The 27860-nt window shown below is 22.1% G+C and overlaps 3 protein-coding genes across 4 annotated transcripts; all 3 read left to right on the top strand.

The window, feature by feature from the left end:
- The first annotated feature begins 9 nt into the window (after positions 1 to 9).
- On the top strand, positions 10 to 8511 carry LOC122512471 (probable cyclin-dependent serine/threonine-protein kinase DDB_G0292550). The gene is made up of 4 exons (XM_043628314.1): positions 10 to 226; positions 2033 to 2093; positions 4286 to 4531; positions 6613 to 8511. Exons 2-4 carry the CDS (start codon positions 2037 to 2039, stop codon positions 8509 to 8511), a joined length of 2202 nt encoding a protein of 733 aa, XP_043484249.1. The 5' UTR covers positions 10 to 226; positions 2033 to 2036.
- Positions 8512 to 12531: 4020 nt separating this feature from the next.
- On the top strand, positions 12532 to 18477 carry LOC122512463. Its single transcript, XM_043628302.1, has 3 exons — positions 12532 to 12669; positions 15349 to 15797; positions 18107 to 18477. Exons 1-3 carry the CDS (start codon positions 12616 to 12618, stop codon positions 18237 to 18239), a joined length of 636 nt encoding a protein of 211 aa, XP_043484237.1. The 5' UTR covers positions 12532 to 12615; the 3' UTR covers positions 18240 to 18477.
- Positions 18478 to 21017: 2540 nt separating this feature from the next.
- LOC122512461 lies at positions 21018 to 27171 on the top strand. Of its 2 annotated transcripts, none has more exons than XM_043628301.1 (4): positions 21018 to 21260; positions 25269 to 25550; positions 25927 to 26189; positions 26358 to 27171. In XM_043628301.1, exons 2-4 carry the CDS (start codon positions 25499 to 25501, stop codon positions 27123 to 27125), a joined length of 1083 nt encoding a protein of 360 aa, XP_043484236.1. In that variant the 5' UTR covers positions 21018 to 21260; positions 25269 to 25498; the 3' UTR covers positions 27126 to 27171. The 2 variants fall into 2 exon arrangements, with proteins under 2 accessions (XP_043484236.1, XP_043484235.1); XM_043628300.1 differs by having other exon boundaries at positions 21019 to 21260; positions 25389 to 25550.
- The last annotated feature ends 689 nt before the right edge of the window (positions 27172 to 27860 follow it).

The raw sequence follows: 27860 nt of genomic DNA, 5'->3' as shown, positions 1-27860 counted from the left end.
GAAAAGACATACTGTGGGGATGTACTATAAATGCGAATGGTGAATGCTGGATCCGTGCAGATTCTCAATTCGTTGTCCTTCGTGAAGCAATCTCGGGAAACGAGAACACAGTGATCTTGTCTAACTTCCCAAGCCGACTTACTCTCCAAGAAAACGATCGAGGAAAATCGTTTTAACGATCCACAAGCATTTTTTCTCTGTCTCTATCGTTTGGATAATAAACAAGGTTGGTTGTCTCCTTATCAAGATCACAATTTTTTTTTTATATATAAAGAACACTCTCGCGATAAGAAAACTAACAATTTTAGAAAAAAAAAGTAAATGACTGTTTTTTTCCTCTATTTTTTATTGCGAAGAAAGTGTTTTCAATTCTATTTAATTTTCTTATTCATTCTTTTCTTTTCTAATTGATAAAAATAATATTTTCTCGTATGCCGAGAATGTAAACAAAACAGAAATTGTTAGTAAATAATTTTCCTTCTAATTAATACCTACTTTTTTAATTTATTAATTTATTACAATAAGTTAAAAATATTGTATCGAAATTATTTTTTATTCCCTTTTTTTCAATTTAAGAGTTTTTTTTTTTGTAAATTTACAAGTGTTTTTGTTCTTTTACTTTTGCGCTCCAAGAAAAAAAAATAGAGAACATTTTTTTTTGGAATAAGAAAAAATAAATAGGAAAAAAATGTTAATTAGGACCAATTTTTCTATTTCGATTTAGAATTTATTAATAAGAAGAAAAAATAAGATAAAAATTGTTAAAAATTTTACTCTTTTTAAACAAATGAAAAACATTTTTTCATTTTAAGATTTTTCTAAAATTTACAAAAAAAATATCGTTGATCTTTTGCGTTGCAAGTAACAAAAAAATAGATATTTTTTTAGAATGAGAAAAAATAAAAATAAATAGAAGAAAAAATTGTTAATTACCAATTTTTCTATTTTAACTTAGAATTTATTAATATTAAAAAAAAAAATAAAATTCATGAAAAAATTTACCGTTTTTAAACAATTGTCGAAATTTTTTTCCTAACATTCTTCCGGCTTAAGGATTTTTTTAAATTTACAATAAATATTTTTGTTCTTCTGCTTTTGCATTACAAAAAAAAAATAGAGAAGATTTTTTTAGAATGAGAAAAAATAAAAAAATCTTAAGGACCTTTTTTTCTATTTTAATTTACAATTTATTGCTAAGAAAAAAAATTAAGTTAGAAATCGTGAAAAATTTTCCTATTTTTAAATAATTGTCAAAATTTTTTTTATTAACATTTGTTTGGTTCAATGTTTTTTTTTAAATTTTCAAAAAAATATTGTTGCCTTCCTTCTACTTTTGCGTTGCAAGTAACAAAAAATAAAGAAGATTTTTTATTAGAATAAAAATAAATAAAAAGAACAAAAAATTTTAATTACTTTTGGCTGATTAATTATTACATTAATTCGTTAATTATAAAAATACTAATTCTATTTTAAACCAGAATTTGTAAATAAGAAAAAACCTAATAGTTAAAAATAATACTGTTTTTCTAAGAATATCAAATTGAGACAAAAAAACAAAATTGTTGCTTCGCAACAATTTTGATCCATTTTTTGTCTCAATTTTGATATCATTAGAAAAACAGTGAACTAGAAAAATTTTCCTATTTTTAAACAATTGTCATTTTTTTTAAATTCTTTTAAAAAAATTTAATTCTTTTATTAAATAGACATTTTAAAATTAAACAAATATTTTTGTTTTCTTTTTATTTATGCGTTGAAAGAACAAAAAAAAATAGAAAATATTTTTTATAGAATGAGAAGCAAAAAAAAAAAAAAAAAAAAAACGATCGATCGATCTTTTATAGTTTCGGAAGAGACTGAAGATTTTATCGTGATCCAGTTGCAATTATCTGATGAAATAGAATTTTCTCGCAACGTCCTGAAAGTATCATCATTGCAAAATATTTAATATCGCTTTCCGAATGCAGAAAACAAGAATAATAAATAATACAAAAAATAGAAGGAAAATATTAACTCATGATGATCATTTCAGGGAGATGAATGTGATCCTTGTTGTTGCCGTCACAATTCTTGCTGTTGTTTCATCAGAACCAGTAAGTATAGTTATTAAATAGTTTATATTTATACAAAACGGGAAAAAATAAAAACAATTTTTTATTTCATGTTAAAATAGAATTTTTTTTTAATTACCAAAATTGGCTTAATATTTTAACTATATTAGTAGATTAAATATTAACAAGACATTTAATTAATTTTGGTCATAATCATCCCTTAATTATTCCAAATCGAAATCGGTTTTTGGGAATTTTTACATTTTTACACCAAATAAAAAGCGATTTTTGATATTTTTACATTTTCATTTTCAGTTTCGCATAGGAAAAGAATTTTGTTACTTTTCTATTTAAAAATAGAATTATTTATTTTAAAAAATTTATGTAATTATTATCAGTAAAATCGATGAAAAAACAACAGGAAAAAAAATAATTTTACAAAAAAGGGAAATATAGAAAAAAAAATGTAAAAATATTAAAAATTAATAAATTATTTAATTAAAATTTTATTAATTAAAATTTTCTAAACATTTTGAAATTTAATTATTTTTAAAAATTTCTACTTTAACGCTTCTAGTATTCAATTATTTTCTAAAATTTTAACTGAAATTTTGTTTCGAATCAATTCTCATCAGAAATTATTGTTAAAAAATAATTGACATAATAATTGAATGTTAATTACTAATTTTAAATCAATTTTCATCAGAAAGTTTTATGAGAATTCAATTATTTAAAATATAAAAAAAATAATTGATATAATAATTGAATGTTAATCAATAATTTTAAATAAATTTTTAACAGAAATTTCTAAGAGAATCCAATTATTTAAATATAAAAAAAAATAATTGATAAAATAATTGAATATTAATTATTAAAATTTTTGGAAACAATTTGATTCTTTCGAGGAATTGAATTAAAATTCTATTGAAAATAGTTAAACTTTTATAAACAAATTTTATGAAAAGTTTTGATAATAATTGAATTCTCTCGAAGAGAGATTCAATGTTTTGAAAATAATTGGATTTTTGCGAAGAATTTTATTATATAATTTTCAAAAATAATTGAATTCTTTTGAGAAATTACTAGTTATTAGTAAATTTTTTTAATAGTACAATTAGTAATAGAAATTACTATTTATTAGTAAAACTTTTAATAGTAAAACTATTAGTAGAAATTACTATTTATTAGTAAAATTTTTTAATAGTAAAATTAGTAGTAGAAATCACTATTTATTATTAGAAATAGTATTAGTAGAAATTACTATTTATTAGTAGAAATAGTATTAGTAAAAATGACTATTTATTAGTAATACTTTTAGTAGTAAAACTATATTAGTAGAAATTTTAATATTTGAAGCAAATATCATTTCGTTATTTAAACGAAAATTATTTGATTCAATAAATAAATATTTAGTTCACAAAAAACAATATTGTTTATTTCATTCAAATAAATTTTTTTAGTGTATTTTAGAGTAACTTAAAGTTTAACTTTAAAGTAGTGCAAATTCTCAAAAAAAAAGGAAAAGAGAGCTTTTAGTGGCCCAAATAAAAAAAAGTACGCAAATAGTATCAAATCGTAAAAAAAGTAGTAAATAGTAGATAGTAGGTTTTAGTAGATGAGTGCAAAGCATTATTTATATATATATATATATATATATATATATATATATAAAATTGCATAAGTCGTGAAGAGCAACTATACTGCACTCTATTTAGAGAGAGGCTCTCGAGGAGACTAAGAGAAATTGCACAATATTTATAGAAATGTGGTACATATAAGATTCACTTTCTACAATCACGAGCTTCTTGTTTATAACGCTTCTTCGATCAACAGCATCGAACGATTCACGAGATTATAATATAATTAATTGCCCACTCGCGGCTCGTAAATCGATTCTAATTTTACTTTTATGGAGTTGAGGAAGCATTAAAACACACATATAATAGTTTATATTATTATGTATATACAGAAAGTTAGTTAAAATCTTCATTTCCTTATAAGTTTTCTTTTCTCTTCTCTATCAAAAACATCAAAAAAAAAAGAAGAAAAGAAGAAAAAATTCTAAACTTTCCTGTCCATTTGTAAATTTTTATACTGTAATAATTTTAGATTACGATTACAAAAAGAATGTCAATTAAAATAATTAATGTTCCATTGAATTAATTAGGGGACATTTTTTTCTTATAATATAATATTAATAAACTCAGCAGGTGATTAAAATTCTAATTTGACAGATTGGCGACAGGCGGACGAGGGATGTGAAAGATATTCTAACCGATGGATCAAGTGATGAGAGGAATTCATCTCATTCGTTGAATGAAAATGAATCCGAGGATTATGATCAGAACAATGGACTGGATGCTGTGCCTGGTGTTCCTGGCAAGGATTATCCGAATTTCAATTTTATTCCGAAAACATCCTTCACGTGTTCTGATAAGAAACCTGGTGGTTATTATGCTGACATTGAAACACGCTGTCAGGTTCGTCAAAATTTATTTTCTTTCTATTTTTTGCTTATGATAATGTTCCTGAAGAAAAAAAATTATTCAATTCAAATAACCGATTTCTATTATTAAATAAATATTTACCTGAATCAAATAAATTTTTACTTGAACCAAATAAATAGTCACTTGGACCGAATAAATATTTACTTGAATCAAATAATTTTTATTTAAATCAATTAAATTGTATATTCAAACCAATAATTTCAGTATTTGAATCAAATATGAATTAAACCATTTAATTGACTCAAATAAAAATTATTTCATTCAAGGGAAAATTCATATTTAATAATAGACAAGTAATTGGTTATTTTAATCAAATAAATTTTTTTCAGTATATTTATTTACTTATTTTTTTTAATTTACCAAAATAAATGGGAAAAGCCCTTCCGTACAATTATCACTGAATTATTATTTATTTATAATTAACGTTCATTCATTATTTTACTGCAATATTTATGTAATCACCGTGCACTGTCCACTTTAGCAATGCTTTTTCTACTGAACCGCAGATTCCACTTTGTATCGTTCTTTCAAGTAGAAAAGGAACGTCATAGCGAGACATGCACCTCATTATAACAAGTGAAAAAACTTTCCCGCCAGGACAGTTAACATATATATATATATTTTTCAGTTAATTACAAAGTATAAAACTATTAAAAAATTCTAACGTTAAATAAAATTTATTCTTAATTAAAAGAAAATCCTCCTTGTAACACAAAGCGCTAAAGCGCAAATAAATCTACCCAACTTTCTCTGCAAAGATAAAGTACCACAATAATAAAGTTTTTAATTAAATTTTTCAAAAAATGTATTTAAAACGTCTGTAATAATTATTTATATTTCATTAATTTACTTAATATAATTTTGTTAATTTATCTTCATTTTCATTCAATACACTATTATTGTTTATATAAATATTTTTAAAAAATGAATATATTTAAACTAAATGAAAATAATAATTCAAGTCTGTTAATAATTGTAATCAATAATTTTATTATTAAATTTATTTTTAATTACACAGGAAAAAAAAGTCTGACTTCGTTTACACATTAAATTCAGCCTTAAAAAGAGGCTGAAAGTAAGACCTATTTTTTTTAGTGTGTATCGATAGAAAATTAAATTCTTTTTATTCATTTTATTAGAGTTTTCGTAAACAATTAAATTCTTTTGAAGAATTTCTTTCAACGTTTTGAAATAATTCGATTTGGTGAAATTGTATAAAAATCCTACTGAAAATACTTAATTGAATTCATGCAAAGAAATAAATAATTTATAAAAATAATTAATTGAATTTTTCGAATAATTTTATTAAAATTTTAAAAAAATAGTTAAATTTTTTCGACAAAATTTCATTAAAATTGTATTAAAAATTTGAAATTAATAATTTAAATAATTGATAATTAAAATACTGAAAATAATGAAATTCCAGTCAAAAATTAAAAACACTACTAGCCCAATAACACATCTTCATATCTAAAAATTTTTTTAAACTTCCAAATTCTTAGTCAAAAAATTTTTTACTGGTTCTTACTTACTACTAAAACAATTTCAATTAATATCTGGGTCATCAAAATTAATTTAATTCAGAATTAATAAAAAGTAATCACAGACGATAATCAGCAGAAGATGAAAAATTATTTTTTGAGCGAACTTTATCTTCTGTTTATTAACAATTGTTGGTACAAAAATTGTTTACTGGTCCTAAACTATTGCTAGAACAATTCCAATAATTATATGAGTCATTAAAATTAATTTAATTCTTTTGAAGAATTTCATTAAATTGTTTGAAATTAATACGTTTTTTTTTAATAATTTTACTTTAATTTTTTTGATGAATGTTATTAAAATGGACATTTTACAACAAATTTTATTAAAATTGTATCTAAAATAATTGAATATTCTTACAAAGAATTTCAATATTTGTAAAAATAATTGAATTTCACCGAAGAATTTTATTATTTATGATTTATGAATTTTATTAATTATTTCTAATAAGTTTAATTAAATTTAATTTTAATTAACAGAAAAAAAAATTCTAATTATTTCTTTCTTTGCAGGTTTTCCACGTTTGTAACGTGGGAGATGTGAAGAGTTCCTTTCTATGTCCACCAGGAAGTATTTTTAATCAAAAATATTTAGTTTGCGATTGGTGGTACGATTTTGAATGTGAGCACGCGAGTGATCTTTTTTCCTTCAAAGAAACTGTGAATCGTGAACGAACTGAGACAAATGTCAATAACGGAGACAATCAATTTTACACGAACAATGAAAATTCACAATTAAATCCCAGACAACAATTTTCATCATATCAAGAAAATAATTCCGTGAATGATGCGACTGACTTGTCACTCGCCGGCACTGGTGAAGGTGGTCTTGGCTATTCGAGAAATAAATCGAGTCGACAATTTGAAAAATCATCAAATTCACAAAAATCTTCGAACCAAATTGAACAGAATCAAAATTTAACGAAGCAATTTCCGAAAATATCGACTCCCGTCAATAATGGAAATAATCATTTTCAACAGTCGAGCGAGAATTTTAATGAGCAAAAAAGCAGAAATCAATTGAATTTCAGAAATTATCAAAATTTTAATAAGGAAAAATTTAAAACTGAAAATAGAAATTTTAATCGAGAAAACCGAAGGAATAATCAAAATGAAAATTATAATTATCAACAGAGTGAAAATGAAAACTATTATCAAAATGAAAATAGTAGAAGAAATCAAAATGCAAATTATGATCGAAACTATCAAAAAAACTATCAAAATGGAAATAATGAAAGAAATTATCAAAATGGAAATTCAAATTATCAAAATACAAAAACAAATTCTCAAACAACAAAAACAAATTTTCATTCAAATGAAAATAAAAATCCAAATGAAAATGTATTGAAAAATGTTGATAATAAAGAAGATTTATTGCCAAGAGGTTTTGCCGTAAATTACGGTAAGAATACAAATTCGAAAAATCAAATTCCCCCGAATAATAAACAAAATTTCCCCGAATCGAAAAATATTTTCACGACCCCATCAATTATTAATTATCTCCGCAAAGACGAATCAAATTTCCAACCAGAAGAAATTTACACAAATCCTTACGAATCAACAGAAAATTTGCGAAATCAAGAAAGTGAAGTGCAAGACGACGAGACTATTTTTACCATCGACGAGGAGGACGCCTTCGAAAGGCAAAGACAATCCGAAGTTGATAATACAATTCTAAATAAAAAATTTAACAACAATTTTGAAAGTACCGACGAATTTAATTTCGATTATGATACGGAATCAAGAATATTGTCCTCCGAGAGGCCACCAATTTTTGAAAATAATAATAATAATAATTACAACAGTGACAATAATAATTACAATAATAACAATAATAATTACAATGACAAAAACAATAATTACAATAATAACAATGACAAAAACAATAATTACAATAATAACAATTATTACAATGAAAAATCGAATTCACATTTTTCAAGCAACGTCAATTTGAAAGCAGAGGAAAATTCGGCGAATAAGTATCGAACTGAAAGTACTAATGGAGGGAATTCACATCGGACAATAAATGACCGGAAACTTGATAATAATTTACGTCCACTGCCACCAAATTTTTCAACTGGAAATTCGAATCTAAAAGGAATTGCGAACAAAGAAACGGCCCATAATTCTGGCATAATACCAAATTCGGAGGACAATGGATTCTTTTCATTGGGAATACAAACATCGACGACTGCCTCAAGATCATTTAGTCAAATTAATGAATTTCCAAGTTCTGTCAATAATAATAATAATAATAATTCGAGGCTAACGAATGAGAAAAAAACACAATTTCGATCGAGTCAAAATTATGATAATCAACCAGAAAATGCGTACGATTTTAATGCGCAAAATAATTATGGAACATTTTCCAATTATGAAATTACGAATCAATCGCAAACGAAAGAATATTAGTTTAGATTTTTTTTGTAGTTCTTAAATTAATTTTAATTAAATTAATAATTATGAAAAATTAATTTTAATTAAATTATTAATTATTAAAAATTCATTTTTTAATATTAATTAAGATTGATCAAATTAATTGTAGTTAATTTGTTAAAATTTTACTATATAAGTATTTAAATTATTTTAAGAAAGAATTTTTTTTAAGAATATTAATTAGATCTTTAATTAATTAATTTAGAGCATTAATCTAAATATTTCATTTTAATTAATTTTTTGTTCAACTAATTAAACTAAAAAAGGATTTTAATATTTTTTTTTTAAATTTAATTAGAGGCAAGAGAATAGCAGACTAAAAGTTGATTAAAATAAACGATTACTTTTCTATTATCAAATATTTATATCTATAAAATAAAATTTTTGTTATTAAAAATTGGTTCACATTAAATTTATTGTAATAAAAATGTAAAATTCAAAAAAAAATTTTAATAACTTATTAAATTTTTTGAACCAATTAAAATTATTGATTATTAAAACTTTTGAACCAATTAACAATTAAAATTATTAATAATTAAAATTTGTGAATTGAAATTTTTGTATAAATTAAAATTGACCAAAAATTTGATGTAAATAAAAATTATCTCATTCAAGTAAATATTAATTCGATAATAGATTATTATTTAATATAATAAATAGATTATTTAATAGAGTTGATAATCGTTTATTTGCGAACAAAATAAATTTTTTTGTTTGGTGCATAATAGAAAAAAATAAGCAAATAATTCTGCGGAAATAAATACTTTTTAAGTTATACGAAAACAAAAGAAAAATTAAAAGAAACGTTTATAATTCAAAGACTGAAAGAAAATTGTAACAATTTTTTTGTAGATATTTCATCTTTAGATTTAAATTATAAGAAAATATTATAATATAATTATTTATTGCATAAGAAATCGTAACATGATTGCCATATTTGAGGCTTTTTTCTTAGCAAAAAAATGAAATAAACATTTTGTATTTTTTTAAAACTGAATTATTGTTTTCCTAAATGAAAATTACTATCCAAAAAATATTTTTTCTTTCTTTTCTCAATATTTTTTAATATTTTTAAAAAAATATTTTTTTCGAAATAAACAATACAAAAATAATTTTTAATTTTTATTTTATAAAAACGTAGAAAATTTTTTTTTTTTATTAAAAATAAAAGTACTTTGATCTTTATTAAATAAATAAGGGATAAAAGAAAAAAATAAAAGAAAGAAAATAAAGAACAGAAAAAAGGAAATCTCTAAATTTGAATTAGTAAAATTGTTTACTAATTTTAGTGAATGATTTTTTTGCTTTTGAATTAGTAATTTTTACTAATAAATTAGTGTAAATTACTATTTACTAGTCAAATTTACTAATTCAAAAGCAAAAAGTCAGTTACTAATTCAAATTTAGAGAGAAAAAAGAAAGAAAATGACAAAAAAAAAGAAAGAAATAAAAGAAATCAAATAAAAAATAGTCAAAAATATCAAATTAATATTAATTTATATTACTGACCATTTTATTATTAAACAATTTAAAATTTTTAAATATTCGATTTTATTAATAAATAATAGATCGAAAATATTTTTATATTCATAAATAAATAAAATTTTGACAATACTAAATTTTCCTAAAGAGAAATTTTTTTTTTTTTTTTGCAAAAAAATGCAGAAAAAAAATTTGTATTCTTAGTTGAGAAGAAATTTTAGATGTAGAGGTGTTGGGTAAAAAAAAACGAATTCTTGGTATGAAGAGAAATAACGATGAGAAAGATGTTGGCTTAACTCAATTTGGCACGTCTTTTCCACTCGGTATTTTCACAGATTTAACGGAGGAAAGAAAATTTTTCTTCTTCGTTTATGAACTTTAGCGAAATAGGGACAACGTCATCTAATAAGTATATATATATATATATATATATATATATATTTACTTCAAGGGAATGGAATCATTAAGACCCTATTATGGGAATAGCACACTGAAAATTATTATTACGTGCTTCTCAAGTCGCTAAAGAAATTTTAAATTTCTACAATTATTTTAACTAGTAATTTAACAAACTTTTAAAAACACATTTTCTTCGTATATATATATATATATATATATATATATATATATATATATATATATATATATATATATATATATACATATATAAGAAAACATAAAAGTTCATCTTGAGGAAATATTTCAAAAGTCTACCATTACAAATCATATTAATTAAAACAAAGTACGTTCGAGTTATAAAGAATTTTCAAAAAATGGTAAACAATTTCCGGTAATTTTTTTTTTTTCAAAACTCGTCTCTAAACATAAACTATAATTATTTCACCTTTTTTAAATTTTTTTTTCTGTTCTTTATTTATTAGTAAAATATACGCGCTTTATTAATTAATTAATTATTTGTCATTTGTTTTGTTTCATTTATAATATTTTATGTAAATTTATTAATAGTTTCAATAATTTATAAGTATAAAATGTAAATTAATAATAATTTAAAAATGATAACCTATTTAAGAAAATAATTGGGGATAATTATAAAAAAAATTTTTTGAATATTTTATACACTGAAAAAAAAATTTGATTCAAACAACCAATTACTTGTCTGCTATCAAATAAATATTTAGTTGAATCGAATAATTTTTATTTAAATCAAAAAAAATTCTATTTGAATCAATAATTTCAGCATTTAAAGCAAATATGAATTTGAATCATTTAAATGACTCAATAAAAAATTATTTGATTCAAGTAAATATTTATTTTATAGACAAGTAATCGGTTATTTGAGTCAAATAAATTTTTTTCAGTGAAAGAATATTTATTAACTTACTTAATTACTTAATTAATTAAATTAAATTACTAACTAATTTGGTTAATTAGTTAATTTTTTTATTTACCTGTATGTATTTGTTTTTTTACTCTTTATTTACCTGTATTTATTTATTTTCACCTCTAATGATTTTATTTACTTTTTTATGTATAAGGTAAAAGTACCAATTATGGGACGCTGTTTAAGCTAAACTAAATTTCTATGATAAATTTCTTGGAATCGGGAGTGTTAATATGAATAATTAGGGTATAGATTGAAAGATTGATATGTTATGAATAATATTTAGACCCTAAAATGGTTATTTTTCATGAAATAAAAATAATATTAATTAAATTATGAAACTCTGCACTGCACTAATTATGGGACTATGATTTCTGTATGTACGGGTGTCCCATAATGAATGTTCCTATTATGAGACATTTATTTAATTCAATAAGTAATTAGAATTCTATTGACTTATCCTAATAATTTGAATATTAATTATAAAGAATAAAATACAATAAACAAATTCTGGTTTAAAAAATAATTATAAAACTAATTTTTCTGGTAGAAAATTAATGCGAAAAAACTGAAAATATTTGAGGTTATGTTTGCTGTATATTTCCTGTGTGTCTCATAATAGGGATAGCAAATAATAAGTGCACCTAATGTGGGACGGTAGTCTGACGAAAAACTTGGCTTACCTTAATTTGAAAGCTAAAATGCAAATAAACATTTCTTATTAAATTAAATGCTATACACAAATAATTATTCTTTTAACGTGTAAAATTTTTTGAAATAAGTAGAAATTTCTTATGACCAATTTTAATTGCATTTATTTTATTTTTTGTAATACTGTCTCATAATAGGGACAAAATTGTAAATTGTCCCATAATTGGGACCTTTACCTTATATATATATTTTATTGGGAATCAGCAATTACGCCCAAGGCGTTAAAATCCATTCCTTAAAATCAGGTCACGATTCGCAATGTCGATTTACGGAAAGATGCGTTCTTCTTATTTTTGCGCAATCACTGATTGAAGAAGAAATTCAGATCACTTTCGCTGGATTGCAATTCATCAGCGTGAATCCTTTATTTTTTTGGAAAGAGTCATGTCAAGGATGTTGTCTTGAGGTTTTTTTCGTATATAAAAGCCCTGAATTATACATTAACCATAGTATTTAATTCTCGATCGTCTTTCTTCACTGTGGACCCATTGGGAAAGAAAAATCTCTTTTTTCTTATTTTCAATTATACAAATTTAATTTTAATCATGGATTTTATCAGTTTTGCCCTTTTTATTGTTTCCGCGTTTAGTGTTTTCAAGGTACGTGAATTTATTTCTTACTTTTATCAATTTTTTTTTTATTTTTCAATTTTTTTTCTGTTCTGTTTACATTTACCTTAAATGACCCTAATTATAATGTTCAGGAATTTCGCAGGTCAGGAAATTCAGGAAAAAGTCAACGATTTTTATTTAAAGTACTGTAAAAAAAATTCAATTTTTACAATTCATAAGAAAATTCTAAATTTTATTTTTTTCTTTGTTTGCCTTATAAACTATATTAAATTACCCAGAATTCTAATAAAAAAACATTCAATTTATTCTATTTAAATTCTTCTGAAATCAGTTAAATTTTTTAATATATTTTTAATTAATTATTAAACATAATGGATTTATAGAAGAATTTTAATTAAACACACTAAAAAAATATTGAATTTTGAAGAAGTTACAAGTGATTGCAGAAATTCAATTATCTTCAAAAAATAAAAAGTAATAAAATTCTTCGCAAAAATTCAATATTAGGTTCAAAATTTAAAAAAAATTCTCGTCAAAATTTCAATTATCATTATAAATAATAAAAATCTTGTCCAAAATTCAATTACTTTCAAAAATTTTAATCAAATTCTTCTTAAAAATTTCAATTATTTTCAAAAATTTTCCTCAATTCGATGATTTTCAATATTTATTATTTTAATAAAATTTTCCAAAAGAATTAAATTATTTAAAATACAATTTTGATAAAATTATTCACAAAGATTCAATTACTTTTCCTAAATAATAAAAAATTCACAAAAATTTAATTATTTTCAAAAGTAATAAAATTCTTTGCAAACATTCAATTATGTTCAAAAATTTTTTTAAATTCTCGTCAAAATTTCAATTATCTTTATAAATAATAAAATTCTTGTACAAAATTTCAATTATTTTCAAAAATTTTCATCAATTCAATGATTTTCAATATTTATTATTTTAATAAAAATTTCCAAAAGAATTAAATTAACTAAAATACAATTATGATAAAATTATTCACAAAGATTCAATTACTTTTCATAAATAATAAAACATTCACATGAATTCAATTATTTACAAATTTTTTATAAATTGCTTCGCAATAATTCAATTATTTTCGTAAATAATAAAATCCTTTTTAAGAATTCAATTATTTTTAAAAGTAATAAAAATTTTCTCAAAAATACAATTATTAATATAAACTTTAATAACATTCTAAGCAAAATAACAATTATTTTCAATATCTATTATTTTAATAAAACTTTCCAAACAAATGCAATTATTTAAAAATAATTTTGAGAAAATTATTCGCAAAGATTCAATTATTTTTCCTAAATAATAAAACATTCACAAGAATTCAATTATTTTTGTAAATAATAAAATTCTTTTTAGGAATTCAATTACTTTCACAAATAATAAAACTCATCGTAGAATTTCAATTATTTTTAAAAATAACAAAACTCATCCTAGAAAATTATTCTTCAAAATTTTATTAAAATTCTTCAAAAGAATTCAATTACTGAAAAATTTGTTGATAAATTCTTTTATGAGAATTCAATTTTAAGAACCATTCAATTTTTCAATAAATTATTTATTTTTTCATTTAAATAATTGAATTCTTGTAGAATTTAGGATTTGGAAATTAATTTTAGTCAAAATTTTGGATAATAATTAAATATTGAAAGCGTGAATTTAAATTTTATAGCTTGAATTTTTAGAAATAATTGAATTTTGAAAAGGTTACAAATTAAAATCTTTGAAAATTTGAATTTTTCATACTTTTAGTTAACAATTTTGTGAATTTCTGCAATTATTTGTAATTTTTCCAAAATTGAATTTTTTTTAGTGTTTTCAACAAAAATTTTAATAAGAAAATTTTTAAATTCTATCAGTTTTAAAATTGATAATTTTATTTAAAAAAGGCAGTAAGTAGTATAAAATATAAATTAATAATAATTTAAAAATGATAACGTATTTAAGACAATAATTGAGGATAATTATAAAAAAATTTTTTTGAATATTTTATAGACTGAAAAAAATATTATTCAAATAGTCAATTAATTAATTGGCTATTTGAATAAAATTTTTTTTATTCTGCTATCAATTGAATATTTACTTGAATCAAATAATTTTTATTCTAGTTAATAAAATTGATTTGAATCAATAATTTCAGTATTTGAATCAAATCTGAATTTGAACCATTTAATTGACTCTAATAAATATTATTGGATTCAATTAAATATTTTATTGATAGTCAAGTAATCGATTATTTGAATCAAATAAATTTTTTCTAGTGTCAGAGTTAAAAGAGTTGTAACGTAAGAGTTAAAAATTTTTATTATAAAAGTTGAAAAAAATTGAATCAATCAAAAAGTAAGGAAATAACGAAAAATTGGAGAATTGAAAAATATCAATAATTAATGCCCTGACATTTAATATCTATACAGTTGTTGCGAAAGTAAATGCAAAAGGAAAAAAAAAGAATAATAATAAAAATTAATATATATTATGCATAACGCCCTTTAGGAATGTAGAACAGAGATCGTGGCGAGAATATAATATAATACTAAACGAGTCTGAACTTTCGTGCAATTTCCCTGTCACCTGCAACTTCGATGAAAGATAACTTTTTGACCTCCGCCATTCATTGGCAGTCTCCTATGTCTTTTACCTGTCCGAAGCCATTCATTAATCACATTTTGCATTCATCAGGCTCAAGAGGGCTATATCCTTGCAACGTCAAAGCAACATCATCAGAGGCAAAATTCAAAATCAACAATTACTAATAGTAATAGTAATAATCATAATAATAATAATAATAAGGAAAATTATTTGGCGAACTCTCGATATTATTCCCAAGAGGCTAATATCCTTGGAATTGCTGGCAAAGACTATCCAAATTTCCATACAATTCCGCAAACACAATTTGATTGCGATTCACAATTGTATCCGGGATATTATGCTGATCCTGAATCAAATTGTCAGATGTATCATATTTGTCAGCCGGGAGGACGAAAGGATTCATTTCTCTGTGCGAATGGAACGATTTTTAATCAGGAGAGACTCGTTTGTGAATGGTGGCATAATGTCGATTGCTCCCAAGCTAGAGGCAAATATTCCGTTAACGAAGCTATCATCAAGGAAATGGAGAAAGTTGATAGGTAATTGATAAATGTCTTATTAAATAATTTGCCACATTTGTTCTTTCATAAAATTTATTTTATTCAAATTTTTCCGAATTCCTTCTTGGCGCAGCAGTCACAATATTTTTCTCTGCTCTAATTTTCTTCAAATCGAATTTATATTCCGTAAAATTTTAATTTAATATCAAACAGTAATAATAGACAAATAAAAGTTTATTTGTACCAAATAGGTATTTTAGACACTCAGAGAAAAAGTTTATTTAATCAAAATATAATTTATTTGATTCAAATAAAAGTATATTTGTCTCAGATTCTACAAATTTTTTATTTGCTACAAATAAAAATTTTATCCCATACAAATAAAATATTTATTATTTGAGCCAAATAAAATTCAATTTTAATCAAATAAAATTTATTTGAATCAAATAAAATTCCATTTCAACCAAATAAAATTTATTACGAAACAAATAAAATTTATTCAAACCAAATAAAATTCAATTTGAACCAAATAGAATTTATTTGAACCGAATAAAATTTGTTTAAACCAAATGAAATTTAATTTGATTCAAATGGAATTTATTTGAAACGAATGGACTTTATTTGAATCAAGAAAAATTTATTTAAACCAAATAAAATTAATTTGAACCAAAGAAAATTTATTCGCACTAAATAAAATTTAATATGAACCAAATAGAATTTAATCGGAACCAAATAGAATTTAATTGAAACCAAATAGAATTTAATTGAAACCAAATAGAATTTAATTTGAACCAAATGGAATTTATGTCAACCGAATAAAATTCAATTTAAATCAATTAAAATTTATTTGAAACGAATAAAATTTAATTTGAACCAAATAAAATTTAGTTTGAACGAAATAAAATTTATTTGAACCCAATAAAGTATTTGAACCAAATAATATTTATTAGGAATAAATAGACAAAAATTAATTTTTTATTTAAATCAAATAAAATCTAAAACGAACCAAACAAAAATTATTTGGCCAAAATCAAAATTTAATTTGAACCTAATAAAATTTATTTTAAACCAAATAACATTTATTTAAAACAAATGAACACAAATAAAATTTTTATTTAAATCAAGCAAAATTAAAGTTGAACCATTAAAAATTATTTGGAGCGAATAAATTTTAGTATGAAGCAACTAAAATTTGTTTTGAACCGAAGAAAATTTATTCGAACCAAATAAAATTTAATATGAACCAAAAAGAATTTAATTTGAACCAAATAGAATTTATTTCAACAGAATAAAATTCAATTTGAATCAAATAAAATTTATTTGAAACACATGAACACAAATAAAATTTGTATTTAAATCAAATAAAATTTAATTTCAATCATAAAAAATTATTTAGACCAAATAAAATTTGTTTGAACCAAATGAATTGTTTTGAACCAAATGATACTTAATTTGATTTGAATGGAATTTATTTAAACCGAATGAACTTTATTTGAATCAAGGAAAATTTATTTAAACCAAATAAAATTAATTTGAGCCGAAGAAAATTTATACGAACAAAATCAAATTTAATATGAACCAAAAAGAATTTAATTTGAACCAAATAGAATTTATTTCAACCGAATAAAATTCAATTTGAATCAAATAAATATCTACTTGAATCAATTAAAGTATAATAATTAAATAAATATTTACTTGAAGCAAATAAATATAGAGCTGATCCATTTATTTTATTTTATTTGTTTATTTGAATTAAATAAATATGTAGTTGAACCAATTAAATGTTTACTTGAAACAAATAAATATTTACTTGAATCATAAAAGTATCATTTTATTCAATTAAATTGTATTTGAACCAGTAATTTTAGTATTTAAAGCAAATACCATTTAATCGATTGAGATTAAAAATTATTTGATTCAAGTAAATTTTTACTTAATAAAAAAAGTAATCGGTTATTTAAATCATATAAATTATTTTCAGTGTGAATTTTGAAACAGAAAATTCTCAATTTCAATATTTTTCTACTAATCAAATTTTCATAATGAAAATATTTTATTTAAATATTTTATATACTATTGTAAATATTTAACATTAAAAAAAAATTATTTGATTCAAATAACCGATTACTTGACTATCATTAAATAAATATTTACTTGAATCAAATAATTTTTATTTGAATCAAATAAATTTTTTTCAGAGTATTGGTATTATTTTGTTTAAATTTTTTTTTGTTTTTTTTTTGCAATATATACAATAATTTAAAATTTATTTTTGAATTAATTGTCATCATTACTATTGTTAATAACATTCGCGATAATTATATAGTAAAGAAAGTCAACTTTTTCAGATTGAACGCGGAGAGAAAAGCGACTCAGGCTTTTGAAGTGAATGATAAGATTTTTCAAATTCGGGGCGAAATTCACGATGCTCAACAACCACCGCAAGGATATAGGATTAAAATGCAAATTTTAAGAAAATAAAAAATAAATTTCCAGTCGAATCGAAGATGTTCACACTTTTATGTAAATCAAATGACACTCAAGGATATAATTTACACCCAGTAAAAAGATATATTTGACTCAGAGCCAAATAGTCTTTTTATTTGTTTCAAATAAATTTTATTTAGTTCAAATAAAAGTTTTATTTATGCCGAATAAAATTTTTACATGAAACAAATAATAAATAATTTTACTCTCCGGCAAAAGTACTCAAATTTTACTTAAAAATTAATTATATTTGGTTTAAAGAAAATTTTTTCTTGTTGCACCGTATTCAATTATCAAAATTTATATAACATACACACGTATATATTGTGTATGTATTTAAAAATATGAATATGAATTAAATATATACGTATATGTATTAGAAATTTTATCAATCGTCTCGAGGCTAGTCAGTACTCTTTGATATCATTATTATGAAAAATCTTATCAACAGTTCATTTCATCAATAATATTACATTAGTTTAACCGTACAGTTTATGTTTACAAAATCACAATGAAAAATTATCCTTGTAATAGCTCGTTCGTAGCAAATATTTTCCGATAATAAACACAATATTTCTACTTAAGTTTACTTGTACCAAGCGAAGAGGAACTCGCGAGTGGATTTATTTTCAAAAATTTATTTGGTAATTCTAAATTTCCTTTTTTCCTTGCAGGAGAAAATATAATCTCTCTTTCAAGAATGAGAAAAATTTTTTTATTAGTTTTAAAATCTGTTAGACAAATTTGACAATAAATTTTGAAAATTTGTATAATTTTTTATTTAAATCAAATAAAATCTAAAACGAACCAAACAAAAATTATTTGGACAAAATCAAAATTTAATATGAACCTAATAAAATTTATTTTGAACAAATAAATAACATTTATTTAAAACAAATGAACACGAATAAAATTTTTATTTAAATTAAGTAAAATTAAATTTGAACCAAATGAAATTTAATTTAAATCAAATAAAACTTATTTGAACCAAATAAGATTTATTTGAACCAAATAAAATTTCATTTGTACCAAATAAAATTTAATTTGAACGATTAAAAATTATTTGAACCAAACAAAGTTTAAATATGAACCAAATAGAATTTATTTGAATCAAACAGAATTTATTTAAATCAAATAAAATTTAATTTGAATTGAATAAAATTTATTTGAACCGAATAAAATTTAATTTGAATCAAATAAAATTTATTTTGAACGAAATAAAATTTATTTGAACTGAATAAAGTTTAATTTGAACCAAATAATATTTATTTGGAATAAATGGACAAAAATCTACTTTTTAATTTAAATCAAATAAAATCTAAAACGAACCAATAAACTAAAATTATTTGGACCAAATCAAAATTTAATTTCAACCTAAGAAAATTTATTTTCGAACCAAATAACATTTATTTAAAACAAATGAACACAAATAAAATTTTTATTCAAATTAAGTAAAATGAAATTTGAACCATTAAAAAATATTAGCAGCAAATAGATTTTAGTATGATCTAAATAAAATTTGTTTTGTACCACCTAAAATTTATATGAATCAAATAAAATTTGTTTGAACCTAATGAAATTTAATTTGAACCAAATGAAATTTAATTTGAATCAAATAAAATTTATTTGAATCAAATAAAATTTTATTTATACCAAATAAAATTTTATTTGAACCATTAAAAATTATTTGGACCAAATAAAGTTTAAATATGAACCAAATAAAATTTATTTGAAACAAATGGACATAAATAATATTTCATTTGAACCAAATAAAATATAATTTGAACCATTAAAAATTATTTGGACCAAATAATGTTTAATATGAACCAAATAAAATATCATTTGAACCATTAAAAATTATTTGGACCACAATAAAGTTTAATATGAACCAAATAAAATTTCATGTGAACCATTACAAATGATTTGGACCTAATAAAGTATTATATCGACCAAATAAAATTTTTTTAGTATACTAAATAAACAGTGTAGTAGGTTTTGAGTAAAATATTTATTTTTTATGAACGTGCTTCTTTTAAGACTTGAAAAATTTAAAATTAAACAATAAAATACAAGTACATTCCAAAGGGGAAGTAAAAATCTTCTTTGAGAATTTTTGCAGTGATACGAATTTAATTTAAATTTCGTAATAAATAAGAAGAAAATGATGAGAAAATACGAAAATTCCGTTCGATGAAAAAAATTTCCAATAAACACTGAAAAGAAAAGCAATAACTAAACAATTTAAAAAGGAATAAAAATTTGGAGTATAAATTTAAAAGAGAAGAATTAAAACCAAAAAAAATACCAAAGAAAAAATGTAAAATAAAACAAAATCGAGTAATGAAATTCCATTGTTAAAATTTCGCGAATAAAAAAAGAAAAAAAAAGAAGAAATTCGAATGAATGCCCGGAACGAAATATAAATTCGTTTGAAGATCAATTTTATGACTTACCAATTTAAAAAAATTAACGTGAATCCCAAGCCATAAATTTGTCCTCAATTGTATTGTATTAGATTAATTGACTTAAGGCACCGCATATTATATACTCGAGAAAGAAGAACTATCTGCGAAGGTTGTTGCGATTAGTGTCCTTGTCAGTGGTTTCCTATAGGACACTTGGACTTCCTTGATCTGACGTTAAGCGACTTTTATTTACACACATATATATAGATAGAGAGAGAGAGAGAGAGAAACCCATTTATAAACGTATATAAATACATACATATATATAATAATAAAACAAGTAATTATTGAAGATGGCCAGCAAACAGAAAACATGTCACATGTAAAATCAAAGAATTCCCCATTGTATTGTTACTTACCTTGCACCATCCGAACTCTTTAAGGAGCGGCTGCATTGTGCGTAACACTACTCGTAATTTATAACGCTCAATGTATTTATCTGGCCCGTGATTTGCCGTTTAATATCGCAATCGCAATAGTTTATCAGAATAGTTCGTTGCTGGCCTAGGACAAGTGCACTACACAGAAATGAGGGGCAAATCTATCACAGGTAAGAGAGACACACTCTTAAAAATTTATCAATAGAATTCTCATTTTCTCCACTTCTCACTCTTTCACTTTTCTATTTTCCCCAAAAAATCTATTTGTAAAATTTAAAAAAAAAATATTTAATTTCTTTTTTGTTTATAAAAATAATAAATCAAAACAATTTCTAACCAATTTTTTTCCCGATTCAAAAATTTAGTTTTTCAAACAATTTTTCCCTCAACTTGAGAGAAAATTTCATCTTTTTTCCACATTTAATTCAAAGACACCCGTTTTAAAATCAAATGGCATTATCATAAAATATTTATTCATTTCTCATCTATTTCCAGTATTTTTAACAAGATTATCCTAATCAGTTGAATATAGTCTGACTCTCCGGTCATATACAAGTTATTGTCATTTATTACGCCGCATATTAATTTTAAATAAAATTAGTTCATTATTTAAAGACGAGAGGAAATTTAACTAAAAATAGATGTACATCTTTTTTTCGGATATTATAGTGCCTTTTTCAATTAATTATCAGAAAATATTTTTTCTTTTATTGAAATATTTTTCTGAAATCAATTTTTCCTGTTGACATGTTTTGCGAAATAAATGTTTCCTTGAAATTATTTTCTCTTAATACTGCAGTGGTGAAAATAATGAAAATAATGATTTTTTTCTTCAGTTGAAAATTATTTTATCAAATTAAATTTTCCGTTTTGAATTATTCTATACACAGTGTTTATTATTAAAGTGTTATTACTACAGTGTTGTTGTTATTATTATAATATTATTAGATCATTGTTATACAACGTGATTGTGCTTTATGTAGAATTTATAAACAAGTGAAATTTTATGTATTGGAAGGACAAATCCATATAACGAAGTGTGATTTTTAAAATTGACAAGTGAAGAATTAATAGAAAATTATTTTTTCCTGTCAAATTAAATACCGTATTTTATCATTTTTATCTGAAACAAAAAAAACTAATAACTTTTTTGCTTATATATAAATAATATTAATAATAATAAGTATAATACACATTTTATTTTAACATACTAAAATTTATTTTCAGTTAAATAAAAGTATATTTTTGTCTCAGGCTCAACTATTTATTTGTTTTAAATAAAAATTTTATTCAACATAAATAAAACTCTTAACTGAACCAAATAAATTTTAATTTTAATCAAATATAATTTATTTAAAACAAACAAAAATTATAGTCGCGGCTCTGTGTCAAATATATTTTTCTGGGTTTAATAATATTATTCTTATTTTACTTACAAATAAATATTACAATATTAAAAAAAATAATTCTACAATAAATAATAATACTAAAATAATAAAAATATGCAATAGGTTATTCAATTTAATAATAAATAATTCCCGACACGTGTGAAATGACTTTAAAATTTAATAATAATGACATAATAATAATATTTACGAAAGACATAAGTTGAAAATAATTTGAATGTACACAAATAGTGAAAATAGTAATTAAACGAGTCATTAGAGTGAAATTTAAAAATTTCATATATAATTAACTAAAAAAAGGCATTTATAGATAAATCGATAATTGAGTGAAAATTGTTTTGCGTATCATTGTTTCGACAGAAATATAAACAATCGTAATGACAACATTGTGAGTTTTCTTATCTTTCGAAAAAATCATTATTTTACATGTTAGGCATATATTAAAATATTTATCAAACTATTTTTTCCAATTTTTCTATAAATAAATTACGCAGTTACTTTCCTTCATTAAAATTGAAATTTTCCGAATTAAAAAATTTTCTTTACAATTGACTAATAAAATGAAAATAATAGAAATTAATAAGAAACTTTTGTTATTATTTTATTACGCGTGTCGAAAACTGAAAAAAGAGAAAGAAAGTGATTAACAATCTTCTATATTGCGATTGTTATCAAATAAATATTTACTTGCAGCAAATATTTTCTAGCAAATATTTTTTTCCGATAAATTAATAATAAAATGGTTGTAGCAAAAAAAATAATAATCTTAATTGTTATAAATTTAGTTACGAGGCATAAATAACAAAAAAATAATATTAATTTGAAATTGACAAACAGAGAAAATTTCTTTTCAACCAAACAATTTATTTGAATTAAATAAAAGTATATATTTGTCTCAGAGCCCAAATTATTTATTTCTTCTAAAGAAAATTTTTATTTGAATCAAATTTGATTTTATTTGAACGGGATAAAATTTAATTGAACCGAATAAAACTTATTCGAATAGATAAAAATTTATTCGAATCGAATAATAATCAATTGGAACCGAATAAAAATTTATTCGAACCGAATAAAAATTAGTTTGAACAGAATAAAAATTAATTTGAACCGAATAAAATTTATTCGAACAGATAAAAATTTATTCGAATCGATAAAAATTTATTCGAATCGAATAATAATCAATTGGAACCGAATAAAAATTTATTCGAACCGAATAAAAATTAGTTTGAACAGTATAAAAATTAATTTGAACCGAATAGAATTTATTCGATTAAAATAAAATTTAATTTGTATCTAATTAAAAGTTCATTTGGCTCTGAGTCAAATAAATCTTTTTTTCTGGGTGTTGATAGAAAATAAATAGTAAATAGTAGACAGTATTTTAGTTAATGTTGCATGAGGAAATAATGGCTTAAAAACAAAATTGTATATTGTTTATAACTGTAGTTTATATTGCGCACACAATTTAATCTAATTTAATGAGCAATTTGAAAAGTGAAGAATCAATACGTTTCTGATATGACCATTTATGCAACATGCACTATCTTAACTGTTATAGTTGATTTACTCATAGAAAGACCTTGATATAAGTCATAAGGCCATTGCCAATGGGCATAATATCAATAATTTTTTTTCTTCAATCACCATCATAATCATCATCATCTCCTTTCATTTTTCTCTACACTCAATCCAATAAAATATTTGAAAAATTTTGAAAATCATGTACCAAAAAAATTTTATTTAGTTAATTAATATTATTACTATTATTATTATTATTATTATTATTATTATTATTATTATTATTATTATTATTATTATTATTATTATTATTATTATCATTATCATTATCATTTTAAAATTTTAATATTTTAATTTTTTAATTTTTTAATTTTTTAATTTTTTAATTTTTATTATTATTATTTTATTTATTTTTTATTAAATTTATTTTACTATCCTACTTATTCAGAAATATTTCGCTAATTGCGTATCTGGTCCCAGTCAAAAAAATTATATAGAATTTCACTGCAACAGTTTAATAAAATTTCTACATAAATTCTACTCAATATTAGGTAGAAATTTACACAATTTTTTTATAGATATTAATTATACATTATTAATTTTTATTGTATTATTATTTTAATTATTATATTATTAACATAAATGATTAAAAATATATTAATACCAATAATATATAATTAATTAATATGGTGAAAAAAAATTTATTTGATTCAAATAACCGATTTACTTGTTTATTATCAAATAAATATTTCCTTGAATTAAATAAATTTTTAATTGAACCAAATAAATTTTTACTAGAAATAAATAAATTTTTACTTGAATCAAATAAATTTTTACTTGAACCAATTAAATTTTTAATTGAACCAAATAAATAGCTACTTGAACCGAATAAATATTTACTTGAATCAAAGAAATCTTTATTTGAACCAAATTAATAGTAACTTGAACCGAATAAATATTTACTTGAATTAAAGAAATTATTATTTAAATCAAATAAATGGTATATTTGAACCAATAATTTCAGTATTTGAAGCAAATAACATTTAATTGGTTTAAATAAAAATGATTTGATTCAATCAATAAAAATTGATTTTCTAATAGACAAGAAATCACAAGAAAAAATTTATTTGATTCATCAAATAAATTTTTTTCAGTGTAGTAAAATTCTATAGAACTTTTCCCACTGGGACAATACAATTAATAATGGTTTTTTTTATTATTATTAATATAATAATAATTCGTTATAAAAATTAGTCAACAGGTACGTAAATAGTTAGAGAATTAAAATTCCTCGCATAAAGTCCATTTCACGCTACTTAACTTACAATGAATGAGCTTCGTAATTAGTAAGAGACGGTTTCCTTGGTGTTGCAGACCTGACGCAAGAGTATTTGCCGTATATAATAGAAAATAAAGAAAACATTGAGAATCTTCAGATTCTTGACGCAAAAGAGATACCTGGATGCCGAGATGGTGACAATTTTATGTCAGTTGTCATTAGAACACAACTCAAAGGGATCTTCAAAAACGGAAATCGTTAGTCATCACAATTTTTTACTGTCTCAATTAATATTTTATTCAGTGCTTTATTAACTTTATTAATTTTATTAATTACTTTAAAAACTTTATTAATTTTATTAACTTTTTTAATTTTATTAACTTTATTAATTTAATTAACGTCATTAACTTTATTAATTAATTTACACTGAAAAAAAATTTATTTGTATCGTCAAATTTATATATTATAATAATTATTTATTTATATTTACTTTATTCAATTTTTCTTTTTTGCTTTATTTTTCTTTGCAGTTTTTTAAAAATTTTCCAAAGTTCTAAATTAAAAATTACAAAGTTTTAACTTATATAAAATTTAAATTCAAAATTTTAATAGGAAATAAAAATTTTTCCGCAGCTTTTGAGAAATCGGTGATAACAAAAATATATCCCAGTGGCAGTGATAAATTTGTCACATTAGTCAGAATGAGAGATCTCTTTTGTAATGAAGCACACTCATATGAAAATATTCTGCCTGCAATTGGAGCCCAATCATTAGCGCCGGAATGTTTTTTTGCCAATTCAGAGAAAATTATTTTAGAAGATTTATCTCTTGATAATTTTTCCATTTGTGATAGACAACATTTATTAAATTACGATCACTGTCGGCACGTACTACAGGTAATTTTTCCAATCATTGCAAAATTTATTTCTAATTTTCTAAAATTTATTTTTCTTTTCAAAATTTATTACCTATTTTATGAAACAAAAAAAAGCATATTAACTAATATTATAACTAATATTATCAAATAATAATTAATCAAAATAAAAAAACCATTTTTTTTCCAGGCCCTAGCTCAAATTCACGCCGGTTCATTGAAACTGAAACTCAACAATCCCGAGTACTTCAGAAATTTAATAAAACCAATAACAGAAGTGGTATTCGCTGAAAAATCAAATATCCAAACAAAATTATCCCTCGAGAGAAGTTTAAATCACGCAATTCAAAGTTTAGAAACAATTCAACCGCCAACGGCGAACAGTGAAAAGTGTCTCAAGTTCCTAAAGAAATATCCAAATAAAGTTTATGAAATTGTCAAGGCCTCAACAATAGCCCACGGTTCATATGACGTTCTAATTCATGGCGATGTTTGGAAGAATAATATCTTCTTCTCGAAAAATAATCCAAACGATAATAATATGAGAGTGAAATTTGTCGATTTTCAAGCAATGAGACACGCCTCATTGGCATTGGATTTACACTATTTTTTATATACGAGCGTTGAATTAAATGTTTTCGATAATCATTACAATGATATTATGCAAATTTATCATCGTGAATTACTCAATGAACTTAAATCGTCAATAACAATGGAGCATTACGAGGCGCTTAATTACAATTGGTTTGCGCGTGAAATTGAAAAACATGCGGCATACGGTCTATTTTTTGCCCTAAGTTTAGTGCACGTCATATTGGCCGATGATGGAACAATAAAAATTAGTGTCTCCGAAAATGGTCAAGAACTGAATACAAAAGTACCTTTTTCAACGCAAAAAACGAAAAGAATAGAAAGAATTGTCACGCATTTTATTAACACCTTTGGTGATATTGATTAGTAGCAAACATCAACAATTTTTTTTTTTTTTTAATGAAAAATGGCTAGTCAATTTTTTTTATCAATCATTATAATTATTTCGACAATTCGTTTTTAAATTTATGTATAAATGTATTCGACATCGGGGGAAAATTTTTTTTAATTTAAGAATTTGATCGCCTTGACATGCACTGAAAATAAAATTTAATCGATTACTTGTCGATTATCAAATAAATATTTACTTAATTCAAATAAATATTTACTTGAATCAATGAAAATATAATATTAAAAGAAATATTTACTTGAAGCATATAAATACTTAGTTGAAGCAAATAAATATTTACTTGATACAATTAAATGTTTACTTGAATCAAATAAATATTTAGTTGAACCAATTAAATATTTACTTGAATCAAGTAAATATTTACTTGAATCAAATAAATATTTACTTGAATCAAATAAGTTCTATTTTAATCAACTAAATTGTATTTGAACCAGTAATTTCAGTATTTAAAGCAAAAGCCAAAAATTATTTGATTCAAGTAAATATTTACCTATTAAAAAAAAGTAATCGGTTATTTGCATTGAATAAATTTTTTTTCAGTGTGAATTTTGAAACAAAAAATTCTCAATTTCAGTATTTTTCTACTAATCAAATTTTCAGAATGAAAATATTTTATTTAAATATTTTACATACTATTGGAAATATTTAACATTGAAAAAAAAATTATTTGATTCAAATAACCAATTACTTGAC

Source organism: Leptopilina heterotoma, unplaced genomic scaffold (genome assembly GCF_015476425.1).
Source record: "Leptopilina heterotoma isolate Lh14 unplaced genomic scaffold, ASM1547642v1 Lhet_99, whole genome shotgun sequence".
Taxonomy (NCBI): Eukaryota; Metazoa; Arthropoda; class Insecta; order Hymenoptera; family Figitidae; genus Leptopilina; species Leptopilina heterotoma.
The sequence above is the reverse complement of the archived record's forward strand: the minus strand, read 5'-3'. Positions and strand labels throughout refer to the sequence as shown.

Coding starts and splice junctions, on each gene's coding strand:
- LOC122512461 (XM_043628300.1), top strand. CDS start 21,239: ATGAGGGGCAAATCTATCACAG. Junction 21,261..25,388: donor GAGGGGCAAATCTATCACAG/GTAAGAGAGACA, acceptor TTGGTGTTGCAG/ACCTGACGCAAGAGTATTTG. Junction 25,551..25,926: donor GATCTTCAAAAACGGAAATC/GTTAGTCATCAC, acceptor ATTTTTCCGCAG/CTTTTGAGAAATCGGTGATA.
- LOC122512471 (XM_043628314.1), top strand. CDS start 2,037: ATGAATGTGATCCTTGTTGTTGCCGTCACAATTCTTGCTGTTGTTTCA. Junction 2,094..4,285: donor CTGTTGTTTCATCAGAACCA/GTAAGTATAGTT, acceptor CTAATTTGACAG/ATTGGCGACAGGCGGACGAG. Junction 4,532..6,612: donor ACATTGAAACACGCTGTCAG/GTTCGTCAAAAT, acceptor CTTTCTTTGCAG/GTTTTCCACGTTTGTAACGT.
- LOC122512463 (XM_043628302.1), top strand. CDS start 12,616: ATGGATTTTATCAGTTTTGCCCTTTTTATTGTTTCCGCGTTTAGTGTT. Junction 12,670..15,348: donor CCGCGTTTAGTGTTTTCAAG/GTACGTGAATTT, acceptor TGCATTCATCAG/GCTCAAGAGGGCTATATCCT. Junction 15,798..18,106: donor GAAATGGAGAAAGTTGATAG/GTAATTGATAAA, acceptor CAACTTTTTCAG/ATTGAACGCGGAGAGAAAAG.